Source organism: Centrocercus urophasianus, unplaced genomic scaffold, assembly GCF_019232065.1.
Source record: "Centrocercus urophasianus isolate 14NV4802_14NV808 unplaced genomic scaffold, USGS_Curo_1.0 seq_10, whole genome shotgun sequence".
In the NCBI taxonomy this organism is placed as follows: domain Eukaryota; kingdom Metazoa; phylum Chordata; class Aves; order Galliformes; family Phasianidae; genus Centrocercus; species Centrocercus urophasianus.
Window position 1 is genome coordinate 11,920,519 of NW_024884142.1, and position 27,607 is coordinate 11,948,125.

A 27,607-nucleotide genomic window follows, 5' to 3' on the forward strand; every position below is an offset into this window, starting at 1 on the left:
GGCATATCTTTGCTAGAAAACATTTGAAGTGAATGGAACATTTTAATCACTTGTTTTTAACATTTTATTTTTTGTTAAAAGAAAAAAAGAACAATTTAATTGTTCCCGCTAATTTCTGTTGGTCTTTTTTTAGCTGCTGTTATCCTAGGAGAAAAGTAAAAAAAATAGGGAGGAACAGGATGAGAACTGATGACAGAACAACTGAAAGAAAAAAACAAATCTAAAATTTTCCAATTTTCTCAATTTTTTTTTCCACTAAGGGGCATGCTAGGACTGAATAACATAATCCCAGTTCATGGACCCAGACATATTTTAAAGATACTGTCACAGTCAGAACTTGATGGGAATCATTTTGTTTTCCACAGACTATGGAAAGTAAACAAACAAACCAACAACCTAATGCCATATTTGTGAATGAATGTAGGACAGAATGATTAGTGGAGCACAGTAGAATATTGAGAATATAGTTACTATCTCTGTAACTGAAGATAATTTTTCTTTTTTTTTTTAAGCTATGTTGATTTACATGCGAAAGGAACCAGCATTGCTACTGGTTACACTGGTGCTTTCTTCTCTATTTGTTTCTTAAGGCAGCTGTCTGTTCTGCTCTGTTTTATCTAAACCTGGCATCTGGGAGGGCAGCGGTGCTCTTTGATGAGCCACTGTGAAATGCGATAGTCGGTAGGCAGATAGCATCATGGCAGACATTAAATTTTTGTCACAAAATAAAATTCCAGTTACTAATCAAGATCCATGATTTCACTGCTACTCAGAGCAAAGAACACTTCTGCTGCTGTTCTCTTTTTAGCACCTGATTTCCTTACACTTTCCTTTGCAGAAATGTCTTACTCTCTAAAATGACTTCATCTCAACTAGAGATCCTGTAACAAACATCAACAGAACATCAAAGGTGACTAAAGGAGAAAGATCAGACAGAAATTAGGCAACCCAGGAAGCAATTAGAGGACAGCAAAACTACCCTGAAGGAGAGAACAGGAATGAGCTAGCCCACCCTGGCTGAACTCTCCCAATTGCTTTGATCAGCAGGGAAAGAGTGCATGAGCTAAAGGAGGTCTGCTGATAACCGAAACACACACTCTCTTGTCTCAGTATAGCTTGGTATCCAACCTGAAAGTCTGAATAACTATTTCTAATTTATTTTTAAATACAAAAATCTGTTAGAATACTTTTTAGAGTTCACTTGAATGTCCTCTTAAACTATAACCTTACTCCATTATTATTATTATTATTTTCAGAGATATTTCTTTAACTACTCCTTCAATCTAATTATTTGAAATTGGTTTTGCTCCAGCAGAACTGTTGCATTTTACTGGAAGCTGAAGCCATAGTGAAGGCGATTCCTGAGTCAGAGTGTGTCATACTGGTGAACTGCTAATGACTTGCCCTCTTTTAGGCTGGTGAGGAATCTTATCTGAGCTGGTAACAGTGAGAGCTGTGCTATTAGTCAGAAATGTTGGCTGGAAAGGATTGCTGAAGGTCTCTTGGCCAGCCTCCTGTTCACACCAGGACCATTGCCAGCGTTACCTCAGACCAGACACAGCTTTGTCTAGTCAAATCTTGAGAATGTCTCAGAATGGGGTTTCCCAGCATTTCTGCTAACATGCCGCCATGAGGAAAACTGTTTCTCCCCATAGTCCAACCTAACCATTTCCTGTGACAATACAAAACCACTGCATCTTGCTATGTACACCATCTTCCACTGCAAAGAGTATTTCAGCTTTATCATTTCTTTGTATCTTCTAAATGCCATAAGCTGCTGTTGGTTTGTGCCATTGCCCCCACCTCACGAGATGGAACAAGCCCAGATCCCCCATCTCACAGGTTGTGCATTAAAGGCCCTTGGGTACCTGAGTAGTCCTCTGCTGAGCTACATCCAGTTTCTTAAAATTCCCCTTGATCTGGAGAGCCCAGGAAGGAACGTGTACTTCCAGGTGCAGCCTCACATGCACCGAGGGAAGGCAGCTCTGTGCCCTGCAGGGGATTGTGTCCTGCAGGGGATTGTGCTCTGAACCATGAAGCACGTGTCTGGGAAATGGGCACAGCCCTAGCTGCACTGTCTGTTCTCAGGGAAGGCGCTGCTTTTATATGTGTCTCCAAAACATGTGGCCTGGTGATTCTGATCTTGGCTGAAGCCTCCAGGCACTGCTGTAGTACAAATAATAGCCTGGAATCTCTTCTGGGTAAGGTATTTCCTCTGTGCAGGCAAGGGATTAAACTAATAACACCCAATTTCCCCTTATGCTGATATTAAGGAGAACTGCTGTGTGGGAAACCAGCAGCTTATTGGTATGAGTGCATTTTTCTTTAGGAAAATTTATTCAGGAGAGTTTTCTTGTTTTCTTGCAGGAAAACTCTTCCTGTAAGTATGTTGGCTAGCTATTGAGCAATGATCTGTGTTTTCAGAAGCTTTAAGCAACTTTCCAAAGCAGATCCTAATAATATTTTTCATTTTTATTGAATATTAATTTCTAGCATATCATTTAAAAAACCAGGAGAATAAAAGTGCATTCTTTTAGTGGATAGTGGACATTACTATTGGATAATCCAATATGAGTTTTGCTCCCAATACATTATCTGTGATAGCTGTGTTGGATTAAAAAAAAAATAGAATAACTTCTAATTAAGAAATCCATTCCGCACTACTAATTAGGAAATCCATACTGCACAGTTATTCAAAATCCACTTTCTGGGAATTTCTCTAAATATGAGCTGCGACTCATACCTACCCTAACAAATGCTGTATTTGAAAGCAAAGGCATGCTAAAAAATGTCAAAGAGTCAGAAATATCTGGCAAATGTGAGTTACACCAGCTGATTTCAGGTACAGTAAGCATCCTTCCTTGGATGCATCTAAAAGCAGTGGACAGCTCGGTTGAAGTGGAGATTTGAAAATACTTTGGAAAACAACCTGTGGGTTTTTTTTTATTGCTAGTTCACATCGAACCTGCCTAAGGAATTCCTCATTATAAAGAAGATAATGGGTATTCTGGTGATCTACAAAAATGAGGGGATTAAATATATCCTAGTGCATTACAGAGAAAATAGCACTGCAAAGAAACCTTTTTCAAAATGTAACCAGGCAATGACTAATTTTCACTGGAGATTAATATTATGTTGAGGAAAGGAAAATGGCATCTTTAAAAGATATTGATAGCATCACTTTCCCAACAGAGAGGAAGGATATGGAATCTGTCTTCTGTGCAGATGACATCCTCAGTCTTTGCTGGGCCAGCAGATGTCAAACTATTGAATGCTCATGGTCAGAGAAATTATATTCCATCTGACTATGAAGAAGCATGCAGTATTTAGCAAAGTATGTGTCTGAGCATGATGTAGGCTTTCCTGGATAGCTGAGAAAAGCTTACAAGTGTTAAAAGTGTTATTATAAGTGAATAAGTATGTTTAAAAGTAAATAATTGAGCTGATACCCTTAGTTTTGCATACTTGCTCATGTTCCATCCAGATAAATCATGACAGTCAGTATGCATGTGTAATAAAAAGGAAGGCCGTGATTATATGCTCTCAAAGCAATCTTGAATTTTGCTTCTGCCTTTCGAAGGTTAAAGGTCAGATATGTTTAGGGTCCTGTGCAAGCATATTGTAACAAAAGCACTTTACATGTGTTTTTATGGTGCTTTTTTTTTTTCTTTTTTCCTAAATCAGCTATTTTTACAGTCTATTCCTCTTAGCTGTTATGGTTACTGCTGGCTAAATTGGTCCTAAACAATAAACTGAGTCACACTTCTGTCTCTGCTAATGTCTGTGGTTTCTAATGTCAGGTGTCTGAAGACATGCTAAAATATCTTCAGTGCCTTGCTTTATATCCAGAGGTAGAATGCTAACTATAGAAGTGAAATCAAAGAGGCTTGTGCCTATATTTCTTATATCTGATCATTTGATTCATATGAAAGCATTTCTTTTTTACTACCTCAGCAAAGCAAAAGCAGTGTAACTAAATTACTAGTACAGAGTAAAACCAGCAAGTGGCAGCATTTGACAAAAAGTCTGGGAGATAAGTAGGAAACACAGAAAAAAGAAAAAAGAAAAAAGAAAAAGGAAAAAAAAGGAGATTTTCGTTGTATCTAACAGTAAGTTAAGGGCTTCTCCCAGCACTCAGAAAGAAAAGACTCTTACTTCTGGAATAAATATTTTATCTTTTGCTAGACCGGCTCCTCAATGAGAGAACTCAAAGTCACTTTCTCACCGATATTTATATACATGTTGAACAAAAATAATCCTACACATTTTATAGAAAATATTTTATTAAAATTGACCAGGAACAGAAAGATGTATCAAAACAATTTGGAATTTAATTGGAAACTTCTCTGCCATCAATTCAGAATAACATGCAATCAATATTAAAGTCATTATACAGTGTTTTTGGCAGTGCATTTTAGGAAAGAAAATAAGATACAGATAAACCAGATTGGAGGCTGGGGGGAAGATTTCTGTAATTTTCAATCATGGAATCATTGAATTGTTTGAGCTGGAAGGGATTCTCAAAGGTTATCTAGTCCAACTCTCCTGCAGTGAACAGAGAAATAATAACAAAGCATTCAAAAGCCAAAAAGGATGCCAGCATTATTATAAGTATGTACTATGGAGTGTTGTCTGGAGTATGTTCGTTTGGAGCACCAAAGGCATGTGAGGACCAAAAGACAGAGGGATGAACCAAATTCACAGAAGAGTAAGACTTTCCCCAACCTTTAAACGCTATGGTGTTTCATGAACACCATAAATGGACAGAGAAGCGTCCTTCAGGCCTGCTTTTCTTCTTGTTGAAGTCAATGAGCTGTTTCTCATTGATTTCAGCTGCAGCAGACACAAGTGCTTTGTGTCTCAGGTTTGTTCAAGACAAACCTCTTACTCTTTTTATGTTATCACAGTAGAGAAATAGTGTTTTGAGGTTGAGAAAGCAAACATTATAAAACTTAGGAAATTTGTCTTCTTCCTGTCGCAGCTGTATACACAGTCTTCAATAAAATATGTTTTTCCACAGCTTTGTTTAGTTCAGAAAATAAATCATGACCTAGCTATAAAAACTCACATGTTAAAGAAAGTTTATGAAGAACAGTTAAGAAGCTGTGAGAAATTCCAAAAATGAGATTAATTTCCAACATGCAGTGGTGTAAACAACTTTACTATGCAGCTTTAAATAAAGTAGGTTTCCTTTACGACCCACTCTCTAAACATCTTTTTAAACTCTCTCATTACTACTTGAGAAAATCTCTTGAAAGCTTTTTTGGATCTTCCTATTCATCTCTGAGAGGACTTCTCCACCCACCCGCATTTCTCTATTCTCTCCCTGCCAAGCTGTGTGCGTTTTATGAGCTGAAAACAAGATGCAGTCTTTGGCCTTGGGAAATGTGGCCTTTATGTTTGAAGCTTTAATCAGCACACTGACAGAACTGACTGCAGTCTCAACATCTCAGTGAATGTCAGGTTAATCTGCAATACGTTTTAATTAAAAGCAATAATATTCTATGCTGTTCCAGTGCTCAGTTAATTGCTTACCACCTCGCCTACCAGCAGGCTCCACAGGGCATGAACACTCCATCTGAAATGCCTCATGAGGAATTCATAACGCGTTAGCCAAGAGCCTGGAGGTTACACATAACTTAAAGTAAATGGCAAGGATGCTATGTAATATGCTAAGGCTAAATCACCTAATTTGGAGCAAAATATCTACTTACTTGGAATCATAGAATCATTAAGGTTCGAAAGGCTGCTAAGGTCATCTAGTGCAACCATCAGCCCACCCCCACCATGCCCCTAACTTCAACTCCTCAGTTGAGCATCTTCATGGATGTGACTCCACCACCCCCCTGGGCAGCCTGTGCCAATGCATCATCACTCTTTTGGAGAATAAATGTTTCCTGATATCCAATCTGAACTTCTACTCTTACTCTTGGAATAATAGCTGTATATCAGATATTTCCAATGCATAATGCAATAGCCTAGTCGGTTCCCAAATGCTATAAACAATTCAGAACCAATCTAAATACCTGCATAAAGTTTAATCAGCTTTGGCTGTGTCCTTAATTTTTGGATGAGAACCATCATAAAGTACCACAGTACCACAAAATAAACTAATATAATAGTTTCTTAAATGCTATGAAATACGGAATCATAGAATAGAATCGTTTGAATTGGAAGGGATGCTTAAAGGTCATCTAGTGAAACTCCCCTGCAATAAACAGTGATCTACAGTTAAATCCTCACTTAGCAGTAGCTCTGTATTACTGTTTGATTATCTAAGCTCACAGGCTCTGCTTCTTTTCTTATGGGCACTGGGGGATGACAGATTTACAGAGGCCACAATGCTCTCATGTGAGTGGCATTTCCGGGAACAAAAACTAACTTTGCCAATACTTGCACTGTGTAGGTCAAAAGTGTCCAAGCTTTTCCTGGACCAGGAAACAAGTATGATTTTCAGACTGTATACATGGTCCAGCACCGATTACAAATGCAGAGGCAGTGATACGCACAGCAGATGCTTGCTGAATCCACACCGAGGTGATGCACACTCTAACTGCTGCTCCATCAAACTCTCACAGCCTCTCTTCTGCTTCTGCCTGCCATCCTTCACTGTACAGCACAGCTGACGTGTATCTGAGTTTCTGTGTTGAAGTAATAGATTAAGCCCAGCTCTACAACAACATTTAGAAATGTACCAAATTCATTGTCAGAGTGTTAGGAGCCATCCAGGAGCCTTTGACTCTCCAGTTATCAGCACTGAGCATCCCCTATCTCAAACAGATTTGGGCTGTTTTAATGGACTTGGGGCTCTCTATAACAAGAAAAACCTGTCTGTGCTTCCATCAGCTAACTCCTTTTTAAGAGACAAGGAGTCATGCCTCACTTTAGGGAAGAGAGCTGTAATATCTCAAAATAGAAGCATGTTTTGGTCACCAGAGTGGGCCCAGAACTGAGTTCCAGCACTCACAGTGTTCCTCAGGCTTTGATTTCTTACATTTGGTGTTCAGTTTGGTGCAGGAAAAAAGAAAACTCTGGATTCATTATCTGACGTGCTAAAACCAAGTTCTAACAGAGAGATTTGGAATAAGAAGAATCACTACAGCTGTTTTAGCCAAGAATGGTCTCTGGTTATTATTTACTTCTTTATTTTAAGAAAAAGGACTGCAGGCAACCCTGCAGAAGTGCCATGGGTTATTTCTGTGGTGGGATGAATTGGTGACATCCCTCATCTGTAAGAGTGTGTTGTTGTTATATGCTCAATAGGTGAGCTGTGGCCACAGCTTTCACAGAAAGAACTCATCGTTGACTCCATTTGGGAGAGTCAAAGCCAAAAGGGTGCTGGAGAAGACGTGTCTGACTTCTTTGGACATGACTTCATAGAAGAATAACACTATTCTGAAGGTGAGAAACCTCAAAGGGAATCTAGTAGAGTATTTTGGGGAGGTGCTGAGATTGTGGCAGATGAGGCTGCAGACATAGTTCTGTAAGCTTAGACACATCCTGGTGGTCTTACACCTCCTGGGCTGTGTATGCACCAACCCAAAACAGCTGAGCGCAGTTCTGTGGAAATCCCGCATACTTGCATGGTCCAACTCTGAGAAGGAACAGTCTGGGGTTGTGTACATGGGAGGAGTGGCATTAGATGCGTGGAACTTGCATCTTCCCACTGGGGTAACGTGAAGTCAGCGCTGTCCTCTTCGCCCCAGGGGATAAGGAGCAAAGGGGACGGAGGTATGGCTGCGAGCAGCGGTCACAGCGGGTGTTGGGAATGAGCACTGAGTTTCTTGTTCACGTTCTCCCCCTTGTCTTTCTTTCTCATTTGCCATCTCCCTTTCTTTTCCTTTTCCCTTCCTATTTTCTTCTCCCTCCCTCCCTTTTCCCTCCTCCCCTCCCTCTTCCCTGCTACCCCCCAGGGTCACTTCCCCGTGCGCACAGCCGAGCAGGGAGCTCGGCTCGGCTCTTAGCGCGGGGCTGCGGGGCGGCTCCCAGCCCTGAGCCGGCCGGGGCGGTCCCACCGTCGTCCCCTCCTCCTCCTCCTGCCTGCGCGGGGCAGGGGAGCGCCCCGCCGCCGCCGAGCACAGCGCCAGCTGCGGCGTGGAGCTGCTGCCGGACCCCTTCCTCCTTGTCCTCCTCCTCCTCCTCCTCCCCCCCCGGCAGCGCATCATGGCCCCCCCCGGGCTCTGCCTGCTGCTCCTGCTCCTGAGCAGCTCGGAGCTCGCTCCCCCCGCTGCAGCGCAGCCCCCGCCGCAGCGCGGCAGCGTGTGGTGCCCCAGCCGCTGCCTCTGCTTCCGCAGCACCGTGCGCTGCATGCATCTGATGCTGGAGAGCGTGCCCGCCGTGTCGCCGCAGACCACAATCCTGTGAGTGGCTGGCAGCGGGAGGGGATACCTGCGGGGAGGGGAAGCACTCGGGGCGGCAGTGGGGCCTCGGCCCTTTGTTTGCAGCCGGGGGAGGGGGCTCGGCCCCGCTGCGGAGCTCCCGGAGGCTGCGGAGGGCCGCGTTTGGGCGTTGCGGAGGGGCTGGCAAGAGTGGGAGCGACGGGACGGGTGGATGAGGGCTGTCCGCTCGCTGCGGAGGAGTGGTGTCCGTGTAGGAGCAAACCGGGATTCAAACGTTGGCCTTACTCGCTTCGAGTCACGACAGAACTTGAGGACGTGCAACCCTAAGGACCGTGCGGTCCTGTGCTTAAAGCAGGCGGGACTGAACTGTCAGCTGAAGCGCCCATCCGGTCCTCTGCGGGGTCAAGGCTCGGCTCTTGGGAGCGGGATTGCGGCAGGAAGTTGGAACTAGACGATTTTTGAGGTCTCTTCCAACGCAAGGTATTCTGTGGCTGTGGTTGCGTTGGCTGTAAGATTTGGCGCTGCAGAAGCTCAGCACTCACGTTGGTCTTATTGAGGCGGTCACCTTCCCGGCCATTTTTTTTCCCCCTGACAATAAATGCAAAGTTCTAAGGAAGCATTGTGTGCAGGTTCCTGTCAAGGGAAGGGTTTGTTCCGCTGATCCACTCGTGCGCTGCTTCAGTCAGAGCTCCTGGCACCAGCCCTGTCCATCCCTGCGCACATGCACTCATGAAAGCAGTGCTTGGCCCTGGGAATCTTCTTTCTGGGCCTCCTGTAATAAATGGAGTTGTGACTTTGTCAGGTATTTTCATAGGGGATCCATAAAGCTGTGGTGTGTTTCAGCTTGCAAGTGTTGTTTAATGTGAGGAGTGCAGTCACTAATGTTTTAACTGAGTTCCTCCTTGGCAAGGAGCTTGTCCTTTTGGCAGAGCCCGATCGGTCCAGCAGCACTTGTAAGCCTTTTAGGGAACAATTCAGGAAGTGGGTGGTTAATGTTTCTTACATTTGAAATAAAGTACATTCACAGAACACCTTCTGCATGGAACTTACAGGAAACCATGTAAAACTAGTTGTCCAAATCGTCTTAAACAAGTTAAAAATAAAAAAATACAAATTATGAACTTTAGAGTATGGAGGGAAATCTTTTGTTTCACAGTAGAGGTAGTGAGAAATAGAAGAGCTGCCATGGCACAAAGTGTTTGATGGCCCTGGCTAGGGCAGAGCTTCCCTTATGGTGGGTATTATTAATCTTGCAGTGACTCAGAGCAGAATGTATGAACAATGTGAGCATTATGTCCTCTAACATCACTAATATATCATATTGTTTAGTATCCCAAATCAGAGTGGTCATTTTGGCATAATGCATCCTGCAATGCTGCAGAAGTAATTAAAAGGAAGTTACGGTGTTCTTTTTCAACTTGACAAAGAACAGTAATTCTCCAAATAGGCTGTGGGTGACCATTGTTCTTCAAAACGTAATGGGGCCTTACTTTTCATCTGAGTATTGGTATTTTCCTTTTTTTAGTAGCTGACAAGGGTCAGCTGTAAATATGCTAAGGTCTTCAGTAGTACAACTTTTATAAACACACAGTTACTTCTTTTGCTGAATGGGAGTGGAGAGGAGATAAAGTGGAAGATAATCTGGCAATATGTGTCTCTGGGACAAAGAACACTGATACAACTTGTTTAGCAACAAGCATGGCCAGGTTAGATGCGGCCCTTGGCAACTTGATCTAGTGGGTGGCAACCCTGCTCAGAGCAGGGGGTTGGAATTGGGTGGGCTTTAAGACTCCTTCCAACCCAAGCTGTTCTGTGGTATGATTCTGTGACTGTATGTAAATATACTTGCCTACTCTATGGACTGCTTACCTTTAGTTCTAGGAAGTATGGCATCTGTCTGAAGTGCTCGTTGAGTTACCAGGTGATGTGATGACCAAATTTACCTTACTGTTTTGTGGAACTGCAGTTTCTTTTTTTCAGCATGAAATCAAAAGCATTTATTTCTCTGCTGGTTTGATTGTCTTCTGTTTGGAGGCTGTATGTTAAATGCTTTTTAGTGGCGTTGATGGTAGCTAGGTAATTAGAAATAACGAGTTAGCTTCAATAGAGCATCTTTGACTTTAAAACAAGGACTTAAGACTTCCGGAAAATTGTGTTGCTAGTGGATTAAGCCCATTTTACAGATGTTTATAAATTCTGTATTTGTGTCTGCTTTATTTATTTCTTAAGACACAGGTTACCTGTGAGGTAATGTTCTAACAACATTGTGTTTTCTTCTTTATAAACATATATTTATTTCGTGTTTTTTCAAGCTTTGGTTCTGAAAGCTGTTGCATTTTTGGAAGCAGAGTTGACTTTGTTCTACTTCACATATAATTTTTTCTATGGATTAAAACAGCATGGGGCCAGAACAACAGTGCAGCCAAATGTTTTTTCCCCACATTTCAAAAATGTCTACTCATAATCCCAGGCTCGCTTTTGAAAACTGCTTGTAACATTGCTGGTTGCTGACCTTGCCAGTGTTACTCCTGGCTGTACATTTTCTCACTCTTCCTGCTTCTCCCACTTTTTGGCACTTCCCCTTCCCTGCTGCAGGCTGGGATCCATGGCATAGATTTCTTTCATGCAGGGGCTTCTTGCAGCTTCAAAAGTGCTTATGGCATCTTATATGAGCACATGATTTCACCTACGATGAGGGGATTGTCCTTCTATACATAAAAGATGTGATCCTCTTTGTGTAGAAGGAGGTCTAGCATCCCAGTGATGGAATCATAGAATGGATTGAGTTGGAAGGGACTTCAAAGATCATCTAGTTCCAACCTGCAACTGCGGGCAGGGTTGCATACTGGTAGATCAGGCTGCCTATAGCCCCATCCAGCCTTGGCCCACACCTGATTTTTTCCTTGAGAGTGAAGCCTCATTTCCAGAGTCAATTGCAGAACTATTTCATGCCTTCAGTGTTGTTGTGGAAGGTTCTTCAGTCTCTAACTGAAAATTAAGTGCTGGTGTACCTACATAAATTGCTTGATGTTTGAGACCATTGAAGTGGTGGAGGGATGTAAAATTCTGGGTATGGAACTGCTGCTGTCCTTTCTTCCCTGATTGTACCTAATCTTACTTTTGTTTAGAAGATATTTTAAACACAGAAATCCCCTGGGATTTAACAGCCATTTCTAACTCATGGCATTTGTAATTCTGACAGGAGGCCTTTGAGTGTTGAAGCAGTATGTCAGTATTTGCATCTTCTCTCAACAGGACCAAAACTCAAACCTGTCTACAAGCCTGGCTACACACACTCAAACCAGTACTGAAATTTGTCCAAAGTTTTACTTGGCAGCACCTGGATAATCATTCGTTGTTTTTTTTTTTTTTTTTTTTTGCTGGCTATGTAATGTTTGCATGCTCTATGAGCATGATTGTATTCCCTCTAGTTGGGGCTCAAAGACTGAATAAGAATAGAACCTCACTGTGTAGTAAGCAGGTAAGAATTGACCAAAAGTATTTGTAACAAAAGAAAGTAGATTTGATCTGCACTAAGAATGACAGGCAAATTATTGAAAAGGAAAATACAACTCAAGTCACTTGTAGTAGTGTTTGCTAGATATAATTGCTACTTTGATTCTCTTCTGTGTCTGTTATGAATAGCATAACAGAATAATCATATTTGTATTAGGAAGTGTAATTTCAAGTGATCAGAGTTTTGTAGAACTTCTTTAATTATAATCATTCTGGGTGAGTTGCTACTGGAATGGAGTCACTGAAGGTGAATTGAAGGCAGCAATCTCAGTGACACTTGTTACACCATGCCTTTGGTCACAGTTCCAACATATTCTACAAATTGAATAGTTTACATATTTTTTGAGGGCTGCTTTGAAAGTAATGCCTCCTATTTTATGATATTGGCGCATGACATCAAAAGCTTACATTGGTAGAGTGGCAGTAGAGGTTGAACTTTCCCACCAATATTCTCTTAAGTTTTGTTAACATGTGACAGATAGCAGCACAAGGGAGGTCTGACAAAATGGAGTCTGACGTGGAAGGGCATATGAAGCAAAGGTGTGGAATTGGGTTCCTTCGTGTGGAAAGAATGGCTCTCAATGAAGCTTGCTATATGTTTACGTAGAGCAAATGGTCAGTGTGAGCACAGTGGGGTGGTGGGTGGTGCATTTCAGCAGTGATGTTAGCGATATGAAAAGCAAGCCGTTCCTGTCAGACATACATGTTCACATGTTCCACATAATTCTGCTCACCTAGGTGAACGGGCTAATGGTGCTGACTATCTTGAGAAACAGTATTTTGTAGCTGAGAATTTGCTCTATGAAACAGTGTTACTTGTGCTCTTTGTATCTATGGTAGTTTCCATCCAAATAAATAGGAGGCCTTACTTTTGGAGTGACCTACCTACAAATTGGAAACTTTTTCCTTTTTTTAACTTCCATCTTGCAGTATAAATGTCAAGGATTCATCCAAAAAAAAAAGAGAAATTATTTCTTAACTTCCCTCCAGAGTTTCTAGATAGTAGAATAAGAAGTATTTATATTTGCCTCAGAGTTCTGTTATAATTTCTGTGGAATCAGGTCTTGTGTATTCAGAATGCTAGTGAAATCCATTCTTTTCAAGAACATCTGTCTTAATACAATTGGAAACAAGAGAAAAAAAAAAAAAAAAAAGAGACTGTATTTCACAAATCACATACATCTGGAGTGTAAATGAATTACCAAAGAGATGGGGGTAATGGAAACTTAATGCTGTTTTTATATTGATTTGTTGATAACATTATGTCTCCTAACAGAGGCATTTAGGAAAAAGGAATAGGCAATATGTAAAATTTCTGTCAATGCAGGAGTCTCTGAGCTATTACAGTGGAATGATGTGTGCTACTTGCAGATCTACTGTTTGCAAGTAGTGCATTATCAGTCAGCAAAGCATCATGTTATTCTCATCTCAGAAATGCAGGATTCTTGCTTCCAATCAGATCTTTGAAAACCTTTTAGAGAACTTCCAATAGGCTAAGGAATTAAAGAGACCAAATAATTACACCTTGACGCCGTGAGGGACAAAGAGTTGTAGTCTCAAATCAAGGCTACGAGTAAGCTCAATCACTTGGCTGCTGAGTATCAATTTAGGCATAAGACACAGATGAGAGATATGCCACTAGTTTCAGATTTCAGTTAAAACTTGGAGGTCTAGGTATACTTAGAGTTAAAAAATAAATAAATAATAAAAAAAAAAATGATAAGTACAGATACTGGAGATTTCCTTGAAGTATTTGAGAATAGCTGAATGCAGACATAGATTTTGTCAGACTCTCGACCAGGCCATGAGCTGCATTAGATGCCAACAATTTCCCTGAATTACTCAAAGCAAGGGAATGGTATAAAATTATTTCAATAAAATTATTTTAGGTCTTCCTTCATAGGTATTTTATTACCAACTGCAGATCCAATTTAAGATTAAAACATCTACATTTATGTGTCTCTACTTAGGGATCCAGAGCCATATTAGATTTCCGAGCTTTCCCTATGTTGAGTAGCAATGTACCAAATGAACTCAATTGACCCTGGAGAAAGATTCAGATCACCCTGAAGGGAACATCTAGGACTCAATTCATTTTCTAACTGTAAGTATCTAGCACCATTTGAATTCCCTTAAGGGAATCCTTTCTAGCCTCCATCTGCTTCTCCAAAAAGAATGTAGGTTAGGGTACACATTGGTCCTGTGTCGTACCTACTTGCTCCCAGCAGTTGTTTCAGCTGAGGAGAGCTTAAAACAGTGGATACCACTGAACTGAATGAAGCTGCTGCTATCTGGGCAGTTTAGTTGTTCTCCAGCTTACACTAACTGCGCTAACTAATCTTCTGTTGACAATAATGGGAGTTTAAACATCTGTACGTAGACATCTGTATTTATTTGTCTAAACAAAAGTTTAAAATGTTTTCAGAGGAAGATATTTTCATGATATTTTCAACAGAAGGAGACAGTTTACAAAAATCAGAGGCTAAGGAATACCCAATGCATAGAATAATTAATTTTCAAGGTTGCTAAAAGAGGAGAATTTCTACTGGCATGCCCATTACACCCTATCCTCTGAGTACCAACAAGTCAAAATGATGCTAGAAAGGATAGTAAGCCTCCTCAGCAAAGCAACTTTGGAGAGTGTGTAGGATGTGAATCCTGCTAAAGCCATTCCTGGGCAGTCTGTCTGTTCTGCTGATGGAATAAGACAGGGCCATGGTGTGAATGCACTGGGACGTTTACAGAACTTGCAGAATGTGTTTATCCTTTAGCAGGGCGAAAAAGGAACAATACTGATACAGTGATTGGCATTTTCTGGGAGATACCATGGAAATCTGCTAAAGGATGTAGCAGAAGACCCAAATGAGTCTTTGTTTCAAGAACATGTCTTCAGATAAGTAGATTAACCAGTGGGGAAGTATTTCTGTCATCTCAGTAGAGAGTTAAACTTCATCAAGTTCTTTGTTTAAGATTGGGGGAAAAAGTATGGGGTAAAATCATATCCATCATTTCCTGCAAGTATCTTACTGTAGATTTAATATCATAAACTGTCACGAGAAGAATACATTGTATTATACTACAGTTAATAAATACGATTTTTGGTTTCCATCCGTTTTACTACAATATATTTTTACTAGTAAATATATAACATATATTAAAGTGCTAAACACATATATTTTTTTAATGGCAGATGCCCAGATTGAGTAATACAAATGATCCATTTGTTCTAATATCTGTTCTTTCAGGGTTACTGAATGTACAGCTTGTAAAAAGGCAGGTAGCATAGAGTAAGCGTGTAGTGGTTCATTCCTATAATTAAATTGCTAGTAATGGATTTTTCACCTAAAAAGACAATTTCAATAGTAAGTGTAAGTCTCGATGGATTTCTCTTCCACAAATTGTTTAGCCTCTTTTTTCAACTAATTAAACTGTAACTTACAGTCATCACTTTTGGTGTTAAGGAACCTATACAAACTACATAGTGTAAGCTGTTGTCTTCTAATGTGTGAAGCCTCCAGGTTGCTTGTTTCATTTGGGGTGTCTCAGCTTTGAACGTGAACCAACGGTGTGCCTCTGTGGCCAAGATGGCCAATGGCATCCTGGCCTGCATCAGAAATAGCTTAGCCAGCTGGAATAGGGAACCCTCACTACAAGAACACTGAGTTGTTCAAGCGTCTGAAGAGAAGAGCAACAAAGCTGATAAATGGACTACAAACCAAGACTTGGAAGGAATAGATGGGCGTATTGAGGTTGTTTAGTCTGGAGAAGATGAGGCTGAGGAGGGACCTCATTGCTATCTTCAACTGCTGAAAGGATGTTGCAGTGTGATTGGTATTGATCTCTTTCCGCAGGAGACAAGTTATACGACACAGGGACATGACTTCAAGTTGTGCCAAGGGAGATTAAATTGGACATTATGAAGAATTTCTTTGTGGAGAGTGTGTTAGGTGTTGGAGCAGGCTGCCCAGGGAAGTGGTAGTCAACCTGGAGGTATTTATTTAAGAGATTTGTGGACATGGCACTATGTGTCATGGTTGGTGATTTGCCTCAGTAGATCAGGCTAATGAATGGACTTGATGATCTTGAAGATCTTTTCTGACTTGTGTGATTCTATGATTTTTTTTCTGCTGGAAGAGACAATGAATATTCAATCCCTTTCCACTGTCTCAGTGCCAGCCTGTTTTCAAAACAGAAAAGTCTTGTTACTGAAAGGTCAGTGTTCCCGAGCTTTCATCATCTAAATTTCTCCTTCCCCACTCCACTCTGTTTTGAGATGATGAAATTATAACTTTCCACTGTATTTGCATGGAGATTTCTGGTGAGTTAATGGGGATTATAGAGCAGCTTTGCAAGTCTATTTTTGTTTTCTGTTCCTTTCCTAGTAATTTTCAGCATGCTACCTCCATTTCTTGAACTGTTGTTTTCACAGAATCATCAAATGTAGCTAATTACTGACAGTAATTAGCAATGATTAGTTCTAGTCTCACCATTCTATTTGCCAAGCTTGCATTATTTTCTCAATCTACACTACCTTGTATTTATGTGCATTAAGTCTATGTTTTAATTTGTGGACTAATGGCAGGCCCTTCCTAGTCAGACTTTGTGAAAATAAATGAATGTCATAAGGAGAAGTTCGTCATCTCATTGTTCACCTCACTTTTACTTCTGAATGTACTGAACAATACAGAACTCACTACAGATAACTGAAACTCTACAGGTGACTTTGTTTTACTATGAAAATTTACCAGTTACTGCTGGCATCTCTTTATATGATTATCAAGACCATGTAAAATATTTGTTTCAAGTTGCTGCTTCAAAAAATTTTCATTGGGAGTTTGGACAGCCTAAAGCTTTTTCTATTGTTCTACCAAAACTTTTTAGAAAACCATGAATTTGATCTAGATCTGTGGATCGCTGTTGCTGTGTAAACCCACAGTTGAAATTTCCAGTTGAAAACCCACAGTTTTAGATGTTTTTGTTTTCCTAGGTCTGCTGATGGTTAACTTCAGTGCTTCTGTTGCTACTCAGTTTTTCCAAACAACAAAATTAAAAGAGATGAATTATATTATTTTTCATCATTGCTTTGGGGAATCTGTAGGCATGAGGGACATTGAAAAGAATACGAAATTTATGAGTAGCAGAGATAAACATGGGATTAGTTAGTCACTGGAAAGAGTAAGAAAATGAATGCTTGGACACAAGTGAATATACTCTTTCTGCCCCAATTCCCAAAGAAGACTGATGGGAAAACAACAGGGAGATGCCTATCTCTTGTATCATCAGGAGTGTCTGTATCTGAAATAGAGATAGGAGTGAGTTTCATCTAACATTCTGGTAAACACATACCTAAGAGAAAAAATATGATGAATAAATATTCCAACCTCCTCCATTTTTCTGAGTAGGTCTTACTGACTTCTCTCCCAGGTGATGTCAGTACTCTCTTAATGAGAAGAGACGGGAGTGTCATTAGCCAGCAGGAAATTATAGAATAGTTCAGTTGGACAGGACCTTCACAGATCAAGTCCAACTGCCTGACCACTCCAGGGCAACCCAAAAGTTAAAGCTTACTACTGAGGGCATTGTCCAAATGTGTCTTGAGCACTGACAAGCATGGGGCATCAACCATCTCTCTTGGAATTCTGGTCCAGTGTATAACCACTCTTAGAGTACAAAAATATTTCCTTTGTACCATTTCTGTATGTAACTTTATCGTTTGGATTTTAAATAAAAGTTAAGATGTCTGTGTGTGCCTATGGGTTGGCTTTTAAAGAAACTGAGTTTGAATTAAAAGGTTAGAAGCCTAACAAAAAATAAAGCAGAAAATATAGCTGATAAAGAAGAGATAAAGATAGAAGGAAGTGTGAAAAGAAATGCAGCATAGTATAATAGGATAAATTGCTCTTGCTGTTATGAAAAGTAGCAAATAACAATTTTTCAAAAAATAATGAAGAAGAGAAATAGTGTGTGATGTGCAGAATCGCATAATTTTTATTATTTGAATTACAAAATATCCTTTTACAGGAAAATTTTCTTTTGTATAATGGTAAAATTAAAATATTCTATCAATGTCTTCAGGCCCCAGTCTTTCTTTGAACAATGCAAAAATAAACTGTAAATTTTCACTGATCTTGATTCGTCTCTCAGAATGGTATTTTTTTCAATTACGTCTTGTTGGATTCATATTTCTGAGTCTTTTAAAGCTTACTGTACTTTGTTTACGGTATTATTTTACAGTATTAAACCACTTCATGTAATATTTTGTGATCAAATATTTTGAACACTCTAGCTTTCAACTTGCAAAGTGATCTTATGGTTAGTTTTGTATTCCTGAGTACTGCTCAGGCTTATAACTCTTCCTGGACTTGGACATTTACTGAGTCTCCTTTGAGCAAGTCACCCTATGTGTATACAGTCTCACAGGCTATGTCATTCTTCATCTTACAGAAAAGATCCATTTATAAAGGTGGCATTTAAAATTGTATCACACAAGGTAAGAGAATTTTATGTATAAAAAAGTGAGTTCGTACTTTAAAAACTTGTGTGCATGTGTTTTATATGTGCTTATGCATGCTACACATACAGCGTGTATCTGTGTGTGTGCACATATACACACAGTGAAGTGGAAGCAACTGAGCCAAATTGTCAATCATTTGTTCCATTTGGATTTGATGAAAACAAAACAAAAATAACTTCACTTTATTACTGCAAATATGGGCAGAGTTTCAAGGCAATCCAAAGAGATGGTGCAATGAGGGCTGGCCAAGCTGGAATAGAATGACTCAAATATTTCCTTTTGCTTCCTTTGCTTATCTGGCTGCCAGATTTGACTTTTTTTTTTTCCTTTTATTTTTGGTATGGAATTATTACTGTTGCTAATGAGAGTCAATTGAGTCTTTTAAAAATAAAAGTGAGTGGAAGTTTGATTTATTGCAAATAACAAAGATTGTTATTGGTGTGAGCTTTCAGCTTCACCTCCTTTTGTTTAATATAGATGTGTGTACTAGTTACTTGTAGCAATGATTAGGATATTTAAGGGTTTGGACAGTGCCTGGCACAGCTTTTTAAACCTTGTGAAAGATTCTAGAATGAATGCAGTAAAGCTTGGTATAGTGTAGTGTTCTGTTCTGGTTTTCTCCTGAGTTTTCCTAAGTAAAACAAGAAGTATATTAACTCCAAAATTTGTTGTAATGGCCATGACATGGCTCCCTTTTCTGGTATGATCTGTTGTTGTTTGGACTTTCAGGTCTTTTATTCTGTTTCCAATTACCACTCCCTGAATCTTTTTGAAAATTTTTGTTTCAGCATTCTTTCCCCTTACATCACCTATTACAACATTGCTCATTGCCTGGCTGCTCTGAAAAATGAAAACAATAATACTTTGTCCATGGCATTACCTTAAGAGTAATAACTGCTTTTGGCAAGCAGAATGGCAACTGCTAAATGTCAGCATCATGTTAGCCAGACTGATGGATTCAGTACCCTCTTATTAGCTATTTGGCTAGAGGTTTCCCTTATTTTAGATAAAATATAGCATGACTGAGTCCGTGCTTGCTTTGTTGTGTCTGCAGGCAAGTGCAAGCATCTGTGGCTCTATGAAATGCAGTACAGGTTTTCAGACTCCTCAACACAAATTCAGAACCATAGAATCATAAAATCAGCAAGGTTGGAAAAGACCTCCGAGATCATCCAGTCCAACCATCCACCTACCAGCGGTATTTCCGCACTAAACTATATCCCTCGGTATTATAGCTAGATGTTCCTTCAGCACCTCCAGGTGGTCACTCCACCATCTCCCTGGGTAGCCTATTCTAGCACCTGGCAGAAGCTTACTGTCTCTGCCCAAGGTCCACCACATGCTACAGATGGTAAATATTTTGTCTTTCCATAGTTTTGATTGGCCACTTGAATGTAAAGTCACATTTTTTTGATGTTGGATGTTGCATTCTATTTAATGACCGATTTAACAAATCTCTCATCAATAAGATTCAATAAATGTCATAAATATTCTAACCTTTGAAGTGTGTCTGCTTCACAGTCTTGTAATGTTTTGAAAGTGGGTAAGAAAATTTTTTTAAATTATATTTTCAAAAGTATTTTTGAGAATGTGTGATCTGGTGCAATGGTAACTCTAGAGAGCCAGTCTAAAAGCAAAATGAATACTTTGTGTTTTCTCTGTATGCTGTTCAGATGATGTAAAAAGCTGGAGCAGCCATGTGGTGGTGTGGCATCGTGTGTATGAAAACCACACAGGGACTTGTTGCTGCTGGGAGGCTGCATCTGAAGGGATGTTTTGTCGTTGTTTAGTGTGGGGATAATCATTTGAGTTCAAGAAAAAAGTTTTTTGTTTGTCATTTTGATAAATGTTTTTTGAGAAACTTGAGAGATAGGAGTATTTGAGGGTATTTTTTCAAGATGTGAACTAAAACATAAAATTCAGTTATTTGACCTAGGTGACGTTCTCTGTTTCCATATGGAAAGACCCAGATGTTTGGTTTCAAGAAACGTAGAGCTGTGACAGGGCCTCAAGAGCAGTGGGAGCAGTGTGGTTATGGGAGAAAGTGATTTGCTCTGGCCAGATTGAAGTCATTAACTTGCCGATTTAATTTTATTAGCCTAGGTGAAGCCTAAGTAAATGTAATAGCACTCATACAGGGTACTCAGCTGAAGCTAATCAATTAAAATATTCTCTCATTAGACTTAGTTTATAGCTAATGCTAGCTTTACATTTAGATTGAAGGCATAGCTGATTACTCTCAGGCATTCTGTGAAGACCTTTCTTTGTATACACTTCCCCTATGCTTTGCTTAAAGCAATTTTTTAACACTCAGATTAAATCACTTGAAATTTCTAAAATGTTGATATGCATTGGAACATTTTTCTTGACTAAGTAAAAGATAATTTTGAAAACATAGATGGAAACTCTTCTAGTCCTCCATTATAATGCAAGTATTTCCTGAAGTGTACTGTGCTGTGGGAACTTTGTCTTTCTGGAGCAGAATTTTCCTTTTGACACCTTCTGTTTTCTTCATATGTTTTGGATACATCTAGAATGTGAGGAATTGCACAAAAACTAATAGAAACTGAAGGAAGTTTGTTGAAACTGTCTGAAATGGAGTGCTCATTGCAGATTTCCAGCTGAACAGTCTGGCAAAGTAATGAATGGTAGAAAGCAATGTTTATAATAAGAATTAAGCAAGCATTCAATGTCAGTCTTTATACTCATCACAATTGTCTAGATGATATATATCCATGAAAATATGCAAGGTATAAATGTATTTTTGAAAGAATTTGTGAGCAGGCCAAGCACTTTACTGACAGCACAGGAAGTTTTCTATTTTTAATGAATTTACGAAGTGAACAACACTCAGAGAATGGGTAAAAGAAGTAGACAAATATGATGGTTGCTCTGAAGTACTGCCTCCTGTTTTATGATGCCTCCTGTTTTATGATGTTGGCCCATGACCTCAGAGGTTGATGTTGGTGGTATGGCATTGGAGGTTGAGGCTTCTCAACAGTATTTCATTACATTTTGTTGCCATGTGACATGGCAGCCGAGGGGCACTCTGACAAAGTGGTACCCAACATGGTAGTGCATATGAAGTAAAGGTGTGGCATTGAATTCCTCCATGGGGAAAAAATGGCACCCACTGACATTCACTGATGCTTGTTGAATGTTTATGGAGACCAAACAGTGGATGTGAGCACAGTGTGGCTGAGGGTGGTGCGTTTCAGTAGTGGCGTTGGTGATATGAAAGATAAGCCGTGGCCTTGGTAGCTATGCAGATTGTTACAAGCATGGCATGCAGGCTCTTGTTCATGGCTGGTGAAAATGCGTAGTTAATGGTGGTGACTATGTTGAAAAACAGCATTTTGTAACTTAGAAGTTCCGCAAACACTGTTATTGTGCTCTTTATACCTGTTGCAGTTTCCATGGAAATAAATGGGAGACATGATTTTCAGAGCAACCTAGCCCAGGTATTCAAGTACTCAGGTTTATGAGGGGGATCAGTTCTTTTTAACGATGTGGTATGTGTTTACACTGCCTCACACATAAGGGAATGAAGTATGAATTAGCTGTGGTCTGGAACTCACTGTTGAACAATGTCAAGGTTAGTTTCAAGGCATTTAGTTTTCAAAATAGTTTTCTTTTCAATCCTTTAACATAATGAATTCCAAAAGTATATGAAGCCAGTGATATCTGTACAATCCAGATCCTTCGTATGACAGTTTTCACTCACCTCTCATTTACCTTTTTTCTGTAGATGTCCATAATAATTGTTTTTAATAGGACTAACATGGAGTCCAACACTTACCTTGTTGGTTATTGTTTTTGATAGAATAGCATCTTTTTTTTTTTTTTTTTTTCCATAACTGCTTTCACGAACTCTGTTCTTTAAAATCAGACAAAGGATAAGCTCATGTATCCTTAGTACATAATAATAAATGCATTTTTATCTCTTACCTGATGTAAGATTTGAATAATATTCTGGTGGTTTCACCTTATGTGCAGCTCAGCTCCACCATTCCACACTCACCCCTTCCTCTAAGGAAGAGCAGGAGAAAAAACTATGGAAAAGAGCTAAAGTGTTAAATAAAGATAGCAATATTGCTCACTAGTTACTGTCACAAAAAGACTCAGTCTAGAGATAATAATGTAAGTTACTGCCAAATACTCACAGACTAGAGTAGCAAGAACTAAATTAAAAAAAAAAAAAAAAAAAAAAAAGGTGGTTGTGGTGAAATGTATTTGTTTTATTTTTTGAACTTTGGAGATAATTGCACTTGATGTTAGATGCCCATAAAATACATTAATGTTGAGATCTGGGTCTGCATGTAAGAAATTCCTAATGACTTTAAAAACTTGTTAAATGCTTTCTTGGATTCCAAAGAGTGCTTTTTTTTCTATTGGTTGGTCCCATAAATCTGCTGTTTTTTACTGCAGAGCAGCAACTTTTCAGTGGATGGGACCTCAAATGTCCATTCAGCGTAGTGTTATCTCTAGATCTATGGACTGAACATGGGAAGGCAGCCCCTCTGGAGACCAGGGCAAGGCAATGAGCAGGCAAAGCCTGAGGATGAGAGACTGCAGCCACAGCACAGCTGTAGTAGCACAGTGCCTGTTACCTGAGGAAATAGAAGGAGTTTGTGCTTTTCAGGGGCTGAGGGCTAGGTTTCTGGCTTGGACTCTTCAGCATCTTAAATTCTACATAGACATCCTAAGTGCTTTGGAAATCCCAGCCTTAAATTGGCATCTGTGTGCCTCTGGCTTAAAGGATGTATTTATCATTCAGACTGGTCTGGCCTTACTGAAATTATATTTCAGCATGAATCTAGAGATATTTTTTGTTTGCTTGCTTGTTTCAGGTAAATAATTATTTATTATTATTCGTCAAACAATCCTTCCAGGAAAGATTTTTTTACTGAACTTTATGGCCGTGTTCTTAGTACTAGTGGAAATATTGGTCAAATATACCTTACCAAGATGTGTAAAAATACAATTTTGAATGGTAACAACATATTAAGGAGCTATGATTCATAGTTGAGAAGTGATTAGTAAGTATACACTATTGCTGAAACTATGATCTATTTAATGTTTGTCAGCAGATAGCACTCATGAACATCCAAACATATATATTTAGAGAGAGAGATGGATATTCAGAGTGAATATTAAAAGAAAGTTGTAAACGTAATGTATTTAAGTAGCTCTTCTATTTAATCTGTTAATGCTGGTATGTACCTGTGTGATTTATTTCACCCTTTTCTTTGAGTGGTTGGGGAACTTCTGCATCATTATTAATTTTTGAAATAGGGATTACACCTTTTTATGATTAAAAGCAAAACCAAACCAGAAACAAACTCAAGAAGGAAAAATACCCTACCACCACAGAAATACCCTGTGAGAGGTTCTTGGGTTCCTTTTCAGTGCTGGCTGCCAGCTATAGTTTCTAATTTCTCTCCTTTGTTTCCTCCGTCACTTTGCGAAATTAGCTGGAAAATAAGGGAAAAAAAAAAAGCAGCTTAACTCTGAATCATTTCCCTGACTTCTGTGTGCTGTGATAGATGCAAACAATGGTACTAGCCCCTGAGGAGGGGGATGGCCTGGGAAGGAGCAGGAGGGAAGGAACTACTTCAGCCACTTCTGGTAACTGGTCCCTGAGGCTGCTCTTCTTGTCACCAAAATAGTCATGACCTCAGGGAAAACCTGAGTAAGACAGCTCTGTAAAGCTTTGAAGGGACTTATTTGGGCAAAGAATAGTCCCACCAGTGGCTCTGCTGAGGACTTCTTAAAGAGGAGGTAATAGCTTGTTTGTAACTGGAGCAATGAGAGCCAGCATGTGAGTTGAAAAGCATTCAGAATGGAAACATCAGCTTGAATTGTAACTTAAAAATGGCATTAAGCTGTGAACATTGACTTCACTTGTACTCAGAAATGAACTTCTTTGCCTTAGGAATAATGTGTAAAAACATTTTTATCTGTTTAATAACTCTATTTTTTGGACTTTACTAAGGTGATGAAATAATTACAGAAACATTAAAAAATGCCTTTTAATTAGTTGTTGACTTAGTCTGGCAATATTAGAACTGCAAGAAACACGGTGCATGACTTATGACAAGTAAATGTGATCTCCTGAGGCCGCTGGAATTTGAAATAACAGGAAACATACGCAAGGTTAGAAAGACTGATTTGGGAATATCAGACATATCTATAATTTGCAGTTATCCAATCTCCAACATTTTTTTAACTAGTCAATCCTCATTTACTTCTGGTAGAGAAATCAGAAATGAAAAGGAAAAGAAGTTTCAGTTATTTTACCTAGTTGGATTCTATTGTCGAACGTAAAATGTGGTGGGTGTTAATTGACTCTACACATATAAAGTATTACAATTCCTAGTAATATTTTATTTATTCTCTTCATGTGTTCTGAAACATAAAATTTTCCCTAATGATTAGGAAGCAGAAGTGGGAAATAAGTAGTAGGGCGATATAGAAAATAACTCTAAACTTGTCTGAATTTTTTTAATGATGATTTTTATGTTGATGCTAGGATGGACATACCAAGAGGAAAAAGAAAGAAGGGAATTATCTTTATTTCCAGAGAGCCATTACATTGGATATTTCGTGGTTGTAACCTTTCTTGTAAGGGTAGCTTATAATGCTCTTCATAGGCAGAAAACAACTCCTCCCCACTTTTGATGGAGAAATGCAGTGATGCTTATACTAGGACTGTCTGTGCTGATGAGGAATGAGGAGACAAATATCAGCAGAGTTGTAACACAACTCTGTCACTCCCCATTCTTGCCTTGCCAGCAGCACGAGGAGCTGAAAGCAGAACAAGAAAATTGCAAATTTATCTACTCTGGCCTCCTGTCATTAGCCTCAGGAAGCAGAAAATCCAGTCCCTAGAGCCACTGCTTTTGCAGCAAGGTGACCTGGGATTTTCTCTGTAGCAGAAGGAAGAGCTGTCATTTTGTATGACACCAGCAGGCTGCAGCTGAGTATCTGTACTTGTGTTTTTGTTTCTACTGTTTGTGCCAACCAACAGTGCTTTCTGTGTGACTGAAAAAATGTCCTTGGATTCCGTGAGAAGCAGCATCCAGATAAATTCTAACAACACCCCTGAGTATGTCTGAATGCAGTACAGTATTGTATTAATACTGTATTAATAATACAGTGATGTATTATTGGAAAGTACTTACTGGTTGGAAATATGTTCTGATAAAGTCTGTGTAGTAGAAGGGGAGGAGTGACAGATGGGTTTATGATTAATAGAGGCTTCTGATTTAAAGTTTAGATATTATTTTTCATTGTGGTGATTCCTTCAGCTTTCCACATTCTTTGAATTGACATTGGTCTTGTATCACAAGACATTTTGAATTGAAGGAAGCAAAAGAGACATTCTTTAATAAGGTCACTGGTGTTGTAGATATTGAATGTTATTCACTGATGTAATTAATTGATGTGAGCTCAACAAGCAGTGCATCAGTGAAGCTGCCTTCCTTGTTAAAAGACAAGTCCAAAAAATGTGGCGATGGGAAAAATTACACTTCTCGCTCTTATTTCTTACTTCTCCTGCATCTGTTACTTCTTTCTCAGCCGTCATTCATACTCAGATTTTCAGTTACAGGATCTGTGAGTGTCAGCTTAGAGCTCAGTGCCCTCAGCCTCGTGGCCTGAGTAGTCTTGTAGAGAGGTGCTGGAATGGAAAGGTACAAGGAGGCTTAGGAAGGGATCTGATCTCTGCTACTTGGGTGAAACACAGATGTCTTCTGTAACAGTGAGTATTTTCTTTGAGTATGCAGGCATTAGCTCGTAGGGCACCTGAACCCATTTTCCCAACAGGAAAGAAAGAACTGATCCTCCACTGAGTAAAATTAGAAAAACCCTTGTTACAAAGGGTTGGATGTATATATATTTTTCCTGCCCACTCTTCTGTGTGTGTTTTAGGATTTTATTTTTTAAAATTTATTCTTATTTACCTTTAATAATTACTGCAAAAAAAAAAAAAAAAAAAAAAAGTATATATATATATTGCCTTCCCATGTTCAAGTATGTGAACTTGACTAATTAATTCCTCTGGACCTACTTTAAGAGAAATAGTCAATACTGCTTCTCTCTTAAAGCTGTTTACTTCCAATAAGTGGAATCTGATAAAGGGGGAAGATAAATCCATAAAACAAAGAAAAGTTAGACTGACCCATTTTTATCAGTGAACTGAATTAACTACCAGAATGAATTGAGTCAGGAGAAAACCTAATGGATGGTCTTTTTGGATCATGGATTTATATTTTTCTCAAACTCATGGTTCAGCTCTATCAGAAATAATTTTCTTAAGACAGAAACTCCTCTGGGACATGTCCTGTGTGGGAGGTCAGAGGGTGATAATCTTTCTTTCTGGCTTTCAATTCTTTCCTCTGAGTATATTAGTATTTCACAGAGAGAGAATTTAGACTTAAGTGTCTTTGTGAGACAGAAAAATGCAAAAACATTTTGCAAAATGGTAGTTGAGAACAGACTAATTTATGATCGTAGCTTCAAAAAGTTCTTTTGAGGGGATTTTCACTGTAGTAGTTTAGATAACCATTAACTGTAAAACTGAATAGTGCAACATCTGTTGCAGTGATTCCTGGTATTCCATGCACTTGTCACTTTCCCTTTCGTGGCAACTTCTTTAGTGTATTGCAGGGGATAATTTTAGTATTCTTTTTTTTCTGATTTAGAAGTACATTTGAAACTGTAAATATTGAGAAATAAACTGAAAAGAAGCTGTTTCAGTGTAGTGCTATCTCTTTACAATACAGGCTGCCAGCCATCAGTTCACTCTTTTCTTGATCCAAGCTGCTCAAGTGCTTTTGTTAACACAGCATCGTGCACACCTATCCTGCTCTATTTTATTGGGTACGGCATGAGTAAGGGGCAAGAAAGCAGCCCTTTGCTGGGGATATTTAGTCAAATATCTTGAGTCATAACTATACTTTTATATTTTATATCTTTTATATTATTTAGTTTTAGAAATAAAATAGATGCCCTGAGGGAAAAAAAAAAATAAATAGATTTCACCTTTCCATGTTATTTCTTCAAGATGCACAAACAGCATTACCTTCTTCAATAATAAAACATTTTTTCCCCCTTAAATATAGCACGAGAATTAGACACAATTGTAAAACTTCAAATTTCCACGTAAAGTTTTTCTGGAGTATAGGATTTTTGAAAAGTCTGAGGGTAGATAAGACAATGAGCCAAGATCATGCTG

General features: G+C 39.2%; 1 protein-coding gene across 2 annotated transcripts in view; it reads left to right on the plus strand.

Moving 5' to 3' along the window:
- Positions 1 to 8,163: 8,163 nt before the first annotated feature.
- The window catches only part of PXDN (peroxidasin), a 76,084-nt gene continuing 56,640 nt past the window's right edge, over positions 8,164 to 27,607 (plus strand). Inside the window, exon 1 of one of the 2 annotated variants that reach the window (XM_042825551.1) lies at positions 8,164 to 8,360. In XM_042825551.1, coding sequence (XP_042681485.1) covers positions 8,164 to 8,360 — 197 coding nt within the window. The remainder of the gene's footprint in view (positions 8,361 to 27,607) is intronic. The other variant, XM_042825560.1, reaches the window with a different exon arrangement.